At 35.5% G+C, this 11,342-nt stretch overlaps 1 protein-coding gene across 1 annotated transcript; it reads left to right on the plus strand.

The window, feature by feature from the left end:
- The first annotated feature begins 274 nt into the window (after positions 1-274).
- LOC103501445 (PHD finger protein ALFIN-LIKE 2-like) lies at positions 275-10,487 on the plus strand. The gene is made up of 5 exons (XM_008465021.3): positions 275-529; positions 657-689; positions 950-1,172; positions 9,669-9,789; positions 9,935-10,487. Exons 1-5 carry the CDS (start codon positions 436-438, stop codon positions 10,187-10,189), a joined length of 726 nt encoding a protein of 241 aa, XP_008463243.1. The 5' UTR covers positions 275-435; the 3' UTR covers positions 10,190-10,487.
- The last annotated feature ends 855 nt before the right edge of the window (positions 10,488-11,342 follow it).

An 11,342-nucleotide genomic window follows, 5' to 3' on the forward strand; every position in this document is an offset into this window, starting at 1 on the left:
AATTCTAACTTTTCTTTTCTCGAAGGGGAGGTTTCATTCAAAATTAAAAGATAAGATTACTTTTTAAAATAACCCCTAGTAAAAACCACCCTAAAATTTAGGAACATTTTTTTATTAATAAATTAACCGAAAAAATTGATAAAAAATAGAAATTGGGTAATTAGGAAACAAAGATTACATTATTAAAGAAAAGAAAAAAGAAACTTTATTAATCAAAATATTTTGTGTTTAATGTTAATAATTAGAGATTAGATAGTTAAAAAGTAGATTAGAATTTATAAATAGCGTGGATAAAGCCAAAACCAAAAAACCGAAAGCCAAACTCAACGATCCGTACAAGAGGTTCCAAGTTTATCGATGCTGCTCACTGGGCAGTGATCACTCCGATCTCTTCGACTTCTGCAAATTCCCATACCAATTTACTCTGTATATCAAATGGCGTCAATATCTTCAAGCCCTCGTTCCGTTGAAGACATCTTCAAGGATTACAACGCTCGTCGCACGGGCCTTGTGCGAGCCCTCACTTATGGTGATCTTTGATCTTTTCGATCTCTTTCTCTTGTTTTTTCACCCTAATCTTTTGATGGGTCTTTCTCTTATTGTGTTTCATGAATTGGGTCTTGATTTTTATCTCCCATTCGTGTCTTCTCTTGCAGATGTCGATGAGTTCTACTCGCTTTGCGATCCTGGTGAGTGTTTGTTTTCTTTTTTCTTCTGTGGACTTGAGAATTCCGGGAGAATTGTAGCTCTGTTTCGACGAGGATTTTTGTTTTGCTTTTATAGAAGTAGGGTTTTTTTTTTTGGTTCTACCATTCTTTTTTTGACAAGCTTTTGATGGGTCTTACTCGGAATTAGAAAGAGTGAAACTTATGGTTTTGTGCGCCTTTTGACCTAATTTTTTTGGGATTGGTTTTTGATGATGAATTTCTTTTTTGTTTTTCGTTTCCAGAGAAGGAGAATTTGTGTTTGTATGGACATCCGAATGAGTCTTGGGAGGTGACTCTGCCGGCTGAGGAAGTTCCATCCGAGCTCCCTGAACCTGCGTTGGGGATCAATTTTGCTAGAGATGGGATGAAGCGTAGAGACTGGCTTTCGTTGGTGGCTGTGCACAGCGATTGTTGGTTACTTTCAGTGGCGTTCTATTTTGGTGCTCAACTCAACCGCAATGAGCGGTAAGTTACGTAGCTTCGTGATTGTATGGAAATTTACTGGATCTTGAATTTATGATGAAGCATGTAGGCTGTTTGGTGTGCCACTTGCGGCCTCAATGGTCTCTTTTTTGAAAATTTTTCTCTCTCATCCTTCTGCCGCTTCTTGGTTATGTTAATCTAATTTGTTTGATGACTAAGGCTAAGGTCCGTTTTACCTGGGTTTGATCTCTTATTCTGTTATCGTATACTGTTTTTTGGGAAAGTGAAAATTCTTTTATACAGGTTGTGCCGTGTGTTTGCTTCTGATGTTAGCAATATAATCCCCTGAGTTGACTGTTACAAGCATGCGATCATTCCTTCCAATTTGCTTCACTTTTTCTACCTTATTCTTGCTTACTCTGTGCGTGTATGTATCTCTGTCTAGAACATTCGTAAATCGTATCAGAAACACTCTTGTCAAGTTAAGAAAAACTTCCAGTTGAATTTGTATTTGCTTATTAGGTAGGGTCTTTGTGTTTTTGTTGTCTTGATGATACAACCAAAAAAGTTCTCTTTGAGACAGATGTCTCTTCTATTTACATTTCCGTTTTCTTATGATTGGTTATCATCACTTTTGTGGATGTTATTGTTTTTGGGTTCATGACTTCACTCTTGTAGCTTCCCCCTAATAACTGTTCTAGTTGGCTTGTGGTTAGTTGTTTTTGTTTTAGGACTGGATGGATCAAGCTGTACTTTAAAAAATTGATGTGGACCATGACGGATTGAGATGTCCTAGGTGCAATTCCTTTTGCAGAGAGCTTTGAGCATTGTTGGAGAAAATGGTTGGGGATTGTATCAGTAGTGTATTTTTTGACACCAACCAAATCCTGAGACAAGATTCTTCGTAGAGCCTCATTATATTGGTTCACTCTTTCCCTCCCTATTCACTTAAGGGGTGTTTGACTCATTGGGGGAGAGGGAGTTGAGGAGAGTGGAGTTGCGAAATAGATTCCTTGTTTGGTCCAAGGAGCTTGTGTGTCCCACTACTGAAAAACTTCAAATTTATACCTTATTAACTCTATTATGGGCCTAAGAATTCATTGGAGTCTTTTTGGTGTCCCATGGTTGAAAGAATAAGGAATATAATAACTTCTCTACCTCAAAGGGTGGTCGTCTCAATCGTCTTCAATCAACCTTTATCAACCTACCTTTTTATTTATTTATTTTTAACTTTTTTTGACATTTGGAATTTCTTTGGCTTATATTATCTCCTGCTCATCGGTTTTGGGGGTCTTGTTCCATCCTTTGATTAGAAAAAAAATGTAGGATTTTTGTTGAGGATAACCTTTCAAGCAAATTTCTAAAGTAGAATAGATAAAAAAGGACATTTTGGTGGGTAATGTCTTGAGGAGGTTTGGTCTACAACTTGGGTCAATACCTTTCTTTCAGTCATACTAAAGAGTTTTATTAGTTATACTTTACTTTGTTATCTTATTCTTGTCGGGGCCCTTTTACATAGTTTTCTTTGGCGTATGTCTATGTTTTTTGTTTTGGATTTCTCTTAGCTTGGCTTTTGGTCGTCATTAATGCAATTGTTGTTCAGTTGTAAATCCTTTTGGGGTTGTTTTTTGTTAGTTTTTTTTTCTCTTTGAGAAAAGCACACACCCCGATACCTTATTCTAGATTCTATCTAGGACAAGATTTTTACACACTTGAACAGGAACTGTTCTATAGGCTGTAGAACTGTATCCTTTAGTTCTAAAGTATGCCCATGAAACAGATCTTATTGAAAGGGAGTGGTGAAAATTAGCAGTTGTATTCAGCACATTGGAAAGTTGTTTCAAAGTCTAAGCTGTTTCGAGTATTTGAGGTGTTGATTATGTAAATTTTGAAATAAATTACTCCTTAGTTTGTGCTTTATACTAACATCAAGCAAAACACCTCTGGTATTGGTGGGTGTTGGTGTTTCGTTTTAGTCCCCAAAGCTTAAAACCTTGCTTCTGTGCAACGTTGGTTTAGGTATTCATAATTACTAACATCAAGCAAAACTTATATATTTATTGATATGTGAGTCAAGTTCATGAAGGGATATACTCACACAGAATAATTTCTAAGGCTGCGGTGATGAATCCCTAAATCAAGGAGGGGGCCAAAACACAACCTAAATGGTTGAGAAGCAAAAGTAGTACTAAAATGATTTGTGAAGAGCACCTCAATGAGACATATACTGTACAGGACACAGTCTGTTAACTATATAATCAATCTTAGAGAAGAAGATTTTGGAATTTCTTTTCCTCTGTAGAAGCCAAGGCATTTGAAGGTAATAAAAAATTGAACTTGGAGGAGAAAAATGTGGAATTCCTTTTCTCTCGTAGAAGCCAAATAGTACTTTTAACAGAATTAAACCAAAGCAATTTTGCATTGACAATAAACTTCTAACTAGACAGAGGTTCGGTGATACAGTCATCTACCCTTTCGGGAGGGGACCAAATTTAAAACAATAGAATGCATATATAATTTTATGATCTGATTCTCCATCGTTATGGAGAAGATCCTTTACATCTGTTCTTCTTGTGTTCGTACGCAGTACAATATTTGAGAGAAGTTGTTTTCTTTCTTTAACCTATCTTGGGTGTTTGGTGCTGACCGTCAAGGAAGTATCCAGCAACTTTTAGTTGGGGTGCATTTCAAAAAAATCCCTCGATCACTTTGGATACATGCAGTAAAGTTGCTTTTGGCGGAATTATGGTTTGAGAGGAATCAAAGGGTATTCCATGATAAATCCTTTGTTTGGTTTTATCGCCTTGAAGTTTCCTTCAAGGAAATATCCCCCAACTTTTAGTTGGGGTGCATTTCAAAAAAGTCCCTCGATCACTTTGGATACATGCGTTAAAGTTGCTTTTGGCAGAATTATGGTTTGAGAGGAATCGAATGTTATTCCATGATAAATCCTTTGTTTGGTTTTATCACTTTGAAGTTGCCTGTAAGAACGCCTCCTCGTGGTGTTCCTTCTCCAAGCCTTTTGAAAGCTACAACATTCAAGTAATCTACTCAAATTGGAGTCTTTATTTTCCTAGCTTAATTTTTTTTTGTTTTGAGTTAAATCTCTATTTGCACTTTTGTCTTAAGCCTTCTGATGCTCTTTGTTGAATCCTTTGTAAGGCTAGTGATTTGTAGTCTTTTTGTCCAATTTGTAATGGCTGAATTTATAAGCCTTGGCCAATTTTTGATGTTATGCTTTGAAGGATATGATGAAGGCGCTAAGGGAATGTCAACCTAGTTGAGATGTCTAGGTGCGTCTGCTGACCCGTGTTATGCTTAATGCTTTACACTCTTTGACAATCCTCATGTACTTAGAGCATTAGTTTCTTTCATTTTACATTTATATGAATAAAGAGACTCGTTTCCTTTAAAAATAAACCAAAAGAGTTGTGCTGCAAAATGATGGTTGGTTGTTCCCCCTGTTGCTGCACAATTGGGAGAGCAAAGGTCAGATGGAGAATAGACCAAGACAAGGGCCTCACAAGAACAACCTAGGGTTGGGATAGGGGGAACCCCACCTTAAAACTAATGAATGAAGGCCTTCAATCGTGTTGTATGAAAGGAAGGTTGTAATCACAAAAGAATCTAGTGTGGTTTTGATCCCTGCCAAGACACTGTATGCAATATGCATCACAGCTATTACAAAAGGAATCAAAAGGTAACTATTTCTTTGGCTTTTCTCTCCAAGTGTGCCAAAGAAGACCTTGCTGTGCAGTTTCTAAAGGATTTTTGATTTTTCCGGGAGATTCCAGATATCTAGGGCTTTGTTTAATCCATCTTCTATTCTTTTGAGAAGGCAAGCTTGAATGCTGTTTTCGTTCATCACAAAGTTCCATATCGAATTCCGTCTTTTGGAATGCAAGCTTGAACCCTGATTTCATTCTTGGTTTATCACGAAGTTCCATAAAAAGTTCCACCCTTTGTAGGTCATGGTCGATGCAAGAAAGATAAACTGTTGGGCACAAATTCCACCCAGAGAACTTTCTTGCAACTTGTCCTTGTATTAAGACTTCTATATGCTAGTCAACGAAGAAACAATTTCAACTTTTTGGTTATCATGTGCTTCCGTCTTCCAAAGTTTAATCATGGTGAGCGTACTCCTGGGGAGTATGTGATTTTCATAAAGCCCTTTGAATCATTAAGATTCCACCCCATTTTGTCTTGACTCCCCAATATCAAACCAGTAGTCTTATCAAGTAAGGCAAATCAACTGCCCAACTCTATGTCAAATAGATCTCTTCTCAACTCAAGAGACTGGTGCATTGGGACCAAATACTTGGTTATGGAGGATTGTTAAGGGAGATTGAGTATAGATTTGAAAATGAAATAACCAAAAAGAGTGGAGTCAACCCAACTACCTTTAAAATGAATTTTTCTTCAATCATCTACATTTGAAGTTATTAGACTTGAGGAAGGTTTTTTTTTGCCCTTGACTTTTTCTTTCGACAATTTATCATTAAACATTTTGTTAAAAAGCGCCAACCATTCATGAGACATCAAGCCAAAAGAACTTGTGATGACATTTGTCCATTAGACATCTTGTTTGGAACACCACCGCCATTTCATAAGAAGTGCTTTGTTTCTTTGTAAGACACCCTACACCAAGTCTTCTATAACAAATAGGATGCCTACCTCATCCCCATCTAACTAGATGGCTACACAGCGTATAGATATGTATACGTCCATTCCAAATGAACTCTCTAATCATCTTTTCAATCCTAAGATCCTAGCATTTGAGGTCTGGTCATAAGAGACGTTTGGGATGGCTGGGTAAGGTGTCCAATTTGGGAAGGTAACTTGATTCTTTGAAAGAGAGTGGCTAAGGACCTCAGTAGTGTTCTTTGAAGACATGATTTAGAAGGAACAATTTGGAGCTATTTCTCTTAGGAGTTTTGACTTGTGCTTCATTATTTTTAGAGTGCTAGAGGGACAATTGAGGAGCTTATTTTCCACTTGCCCAAGTCTGAGAAAGATTTGAGGACTCTGGGTGATATTTTGCATCTTGTTAGATTCCATATTTCTTTTTGGGCTTTAGTTACAAAGTTATTTTGTAATTATTTGTTAGGTTTTATTTCTCTTGATCGGAGGCCTCACGGTTAGGCCCCTTTTTGTATTTTCTTGTTTTCATCCGTTTTTTCTCTATGAAAGTTTGGTTTATAACTTTTTATAAAATAAAAGACAGCTATTTTCACTGCTCGACTTTTCTAATTTGACTCGAAATCTGTTTATCCAACAAAGGTTTCCAAAAGTCATTGGAGAGTTCACCTAGTAGAAGCAAAGATAGTCATTCCTATTATTTGTTTTCTCTTAGTTTCAGATATTGTGGTTTTTTGAGTACTGTTCAAATAGCCAATTTGTTCTGTTATGCTATTTGATTGTATTTGCTTTACTTTTCAAGACTTGTCCAACTTTGTGTTACATTTTACTGTGTTTGCTTTATCTTGCTTATTTTGTCTCATTTTACTCCGAGCATTGATCTCTTTTTCATTTTATCAATGAAAAGTTTTGTTTTCGTTCTAAAAAAAGATTCAAAGGCAGTCATCAAGTTCCAAAAGCCCATGAATACACTCTCAAAGCCCTTCATAACTCTTTTGTTCCTCTCAAATGAAATCCTCCATGAAGTTGCAGCATACTAAATTGATCTATAGAGCTAAGGTTTTCCCCTTAGGGTGTGTTTGGATTGCCTTTTAAAGTGTTTATATTTGAAAAAAAATCATTTTAAAAAAAATTGAGGTGTTTGGTAACTTTTCAAAATGCATTTTTAAAAAATGAGATTGAAAAATAATCCATTTTAAAGAAAATACTCAACCAAATTTTGAGAAAATAGGTTTTTAAACCAAATTATGTATATAAACACTTATAAAAAGACCTAACCAAACATGTAAGTATGTAGATTTTAAACTCATTTTAAAGAAAGCGTTTAAAAGAAAATGTATTCTTGAAAAGCATTTTTTTCATAGATAATCCAAACGCACTCTTAAAAGAACCATCCAGATGCTGAAGCTCTAGAGCAACCTAAACTAAGTATTTACCTTTTAGAAGTGTGGTCCTACTTGCACTGGAAAATTCGTGATGAAAGAGCAAAAGGTGGTGATTTTTCAGTTTTGGTGTAAACAAACAACACACTACTTGGGTGAGATCAAAGAATTTCAAAGTTTTTTCTTGGAGCTTATCACAAGTGTCTAATTTTATTTGAATTAGAAACTTTCACCAGGGAAATTTGGTTTTCCAAATTATCGTAATAATAACCTGTCGGATATTTGTCCTCTGATTTGATGTTGAATTAATGAAAAGAGTTAACATGAAGCTCCCTTCTATTGGGAGATTCCACCTTCTGAGATCCTGCCTACATGGTGGGACTGGGAGCCGATTACAAGTAGTAAGCTGGTCCATTCTTCAATTCATCATTGGTCAGATTTTTTATATATGACCGGATGAAGCTTTTTTAGATAAGAATGACCAGATGAAGCTTTTATTCTAAGCATGATAAAAGCTGAAAGGCTTTCAACATGACCGTCTTGTGAATTGGCACTTTGAAAATAAACGAAGTGTCTATTCTTCTTCCACCTACAGAACATATGCCTGTTGGAAATAAATTTTTTTCTTTGATCATAGCTTTTATCAATATCTGGTAGGACACATTTTGCAACAATAAAATATCTTCTCTGGAGTTTGGAGCTTTGATCTTCAAATCAGTATATAAGAGGAGACATGCATAATATCAGCCTGCCCACTAGATTTCTCTATCCAACAAACTTATGCACAAACATCAATCCCAAAATCCCTTGTGTGACACCTACCATGTCGTGGCGTTTGAAGTCCTGGCGACTTGTTCATTAGGGTCCCTACGATGACCATTACTGAATAGGCAAGGACTAGTTGGTAAGGCTAATGAATAGAAAAAATAAGAAAACATAACACGTCACAATATAGAAATATATCTATGATGCTCATGGAATGGAAACGAAATGTATCTATGATAAGAGTATTTTATTCTATTGTTCCTCAATACTTCTTTTCCACAATAAAACTCTACCTACATGTCCTTCCTGTGTTATTCACTTTACCTTTTGTCAAAGTTTCAAAAAACATAAAATTTCCTCTTACTACTGACATTGTACATGGGTTGCCTACCTGTTCGTGGGCTACTTACGTTACCAACATGCTATGGAAGGAACCTTTCCCTGAAGTTTATATTTATTTGATTATTATTTGTCTTGGATGGATAACTAAAATTCTGAAAATTTTGATTCCTGTTAATTATAGGAACATTTTTGTTTAGCGGATATTAAGTATAGCAACTAGCAAACTGCCAGGGCCTTTTTTACAATGTTGTATTTCCACTACCTACAGTCTTGGGTCTATCTTTCTTGTTTAGGTGGCCATATTAAACTTCTAGCGAGAATGAAGGGTGAAAAGTTATAGTTGACTTGTAGCTTAGTTCTGCATTTGAGTTTTCTTTATATATATCTTGTATGATTTCTTTCCAATTCATTTTGCACTGTCTAGTCAAGATGAGAGGACGATAATTATGTTTTTAGTATGTTATCATTTATGTTTCAAAAGATTTTCATTATAAAACCAGATAAATTTTGCATCCAAGTCCATTCTAAGAAAAGAACATACTACGGCTAGAACTGCATTTGGGTTCCACTAAGATTTTAGAATTAGCGCATCTCAGCTGAGCAAATAACACATTGATTCTACTATCGAAGGTGAATCTTGACAGAAAGAAGTGTGGATCTACATGGCACATTTAGGATGGGAGTAGACATGTAAATAAGAAAGGGTAAATAGGTAGTGTGTGCATGTGGGATGTTCGAGGGGAGTGAAATAGGAGAAAAAGAATTGAGGAAGGTAAGGAAATGGTCGAGTGTTTTGGGAAGGTAGTAAACCTCTTGAAAATTTGATAATTTGTGATTTTCCTTTGCTCCGTATTTGTAATATTTAATGCAAGAATTTAAACAGTTTGAAACTCGAGATTTGCATTTATGAGAAAACGTTCATTTTTTTTAGCTTAAGCATCATTAGAAGCGTAGATTTTTCTCTGGCTGTCCAGTACATTTTTGGTTTGCCTTTTTCACTTTTTTGTGCTATTGTATTGTAGGAGTTCAGCCGCAAAATTTGTACTCATGCATCTGATTCATTGTGCTATCTATTGCTGTGTTTGTACCATTTTCGAGAAGTTCAACAAAATAGTTCCAACCTTTGGTGCCTTCTATTTTTGTCTGTAAACTAGTATAGAGTCTCTTGCATATTTTTTCAAGCAATATCATTATCCTTGGCTATGTGAGAGGTTTTATTAGTGCTTTCCTTTTCCATCAATATATGACTAGGACAGAACAATTGCTTTGGTCTCTAATCTCACGTTTCTATCAATTATCATATATGTCACTGTAATTTGAGCAATTTTTCCATTATATCAATGAAAAGTGTTGTTTCCATCTTAAAAAAAGATCTAATAGTACAAAACTCTTCCTCTCTCTCTTTCCACAGGAAGCGACTATTTAGTATGATCAATGATCTACCCACTCTATTTGAAGTTGCATCCGGAAGGAAAGCTGTTAAAGACAAACCCAGTATGGATAGTGGAAGTAAATCTAGAAACAGCACAAAGGTGAGAGATGGTCTAGGTTTTTTCCTCACTTATATCCCTATTCTCTTATTCTAATCAATAAAAACTACTGATTTTTTTATCTTATACTTTTTCCTAGACTGAGAACTTTAGGATAGCAACCAATTTTTTTTTTAAATCTTTGCAGAGGTCACTAGATGGGTCGACTAGAAACAGCAATCCAAAACTACTTGAAGAGAGTTATGGAGAGGACGAAGATGAGCATGGTGACACACTCTGTGGAAGCTGTGGTGGGAACTACAACGCGGACGAGTTTTGGATTGGATGTGACATCTGTGAGAGGTGGTACCACGGAAAATGTGTGAGGATAACACCTGCCAAGGCTGAGAATATCAAGCAGTACAAATGCCCCTCTTGCAGCACAAAGAGAGGAAGACTGTAGTGCGGCGAAACACCGTAATGTAAAGCACATTTTGTGGGAGTTAACCTTTATGTGTCTTGGAAAAAACACTTGGCAAGGACCAAAAGAAGTGAAGGTACATGTTAGGGGATTTACTTGTGAGGGGTTTACAGGGGGTTATAAAATTCAACACTAACGGATAAGCAAGCATGAGCTGAAGCTAGTTTTCTTTTTCGTTTAATTCATACATGTTCGTCGTATAGTGTTCGGTGTTTAAATCTATCTTGTCTTCGTTTATAATGAGATATCAAATGATCTGATCCCTTCATGTTAGGCTTTACTTGTGGGGTTTTAGCCTTTTAGGGCGTCATTGTTTGACAGTTATCATTTAACATACAAGTAAGCTTAGGTTGATTTTTTTTGGTTGTGAGACTTCAAACGTACGTTTGAAATTGATTTTTTAAGTACTTTACTTATTTTTTTGTCATCTCTGTGTTTGCATTGCTTCCCAGAGTTGTAGGGTTATAACTGTTAATGTGGAATATAGGAGATCAACAAATCTTATTACAATTATTGTGCATAATAAATCTTATTATATACTATTATTGTGCATAACGTAAATGGGAGCTCTAAGTCTAACCGAATAATAGTACTCATTATAAAGGACCAAAATAATAATAATAATAATAATAATAAAAAAAAAAAAACAGAAAAAGGAAGAAAAGAAAAAGAAAAAGTAGAGATAAGAAAAGAAACGTGGAGCCTTTTATTTTTTATTTTTAGCACACGTATACAGTATATGTTTCTTTTTATCCTGAATTTTCCACATGTTAAGTTTCATTTCAGTACATAGCACATTTTAATATGTTTTAATCTTACTCTTCTTATACAACTAGGGTTCAACTTCTAATCTCCAGAATAGTGTTTGATCTCTAAGTTTCAAGTAAATACTCACTTTCGTTATCTATTATCTAATTTAAAAGAAATAAGAGAAGTATAGTTAATTTTCTCTGTCGAAGTTTAATTAGTTATCATTAATGTTAAATAATGCTTGTGGAAGGTGTCTGAGGTTAAAAGTGTAAATTAGGACCGGATAAAATGAAACTCAAATCTCAATCTCATCATTTGGCTAACCCAACCCCAAGAACCAAAAAGACTCAGATTTGGCTAAGGTCCAAGTCCTAGAAGCCTCGAG

Source organism: Cucumis melo, chromosome 10 (assembly GCF_025177605.1).
Source record: "Cucumis melo cultivar AY chromosome 10, USDA_Cmelo_AY_1.0, whole genome shotgun sequence".
NCBI lineage: Eukaryota > Viridiplantae > Streptophyta > Magnoliopsida > Cucurbitales > Cucurbitaceae > Cucumis > Cucumis melo.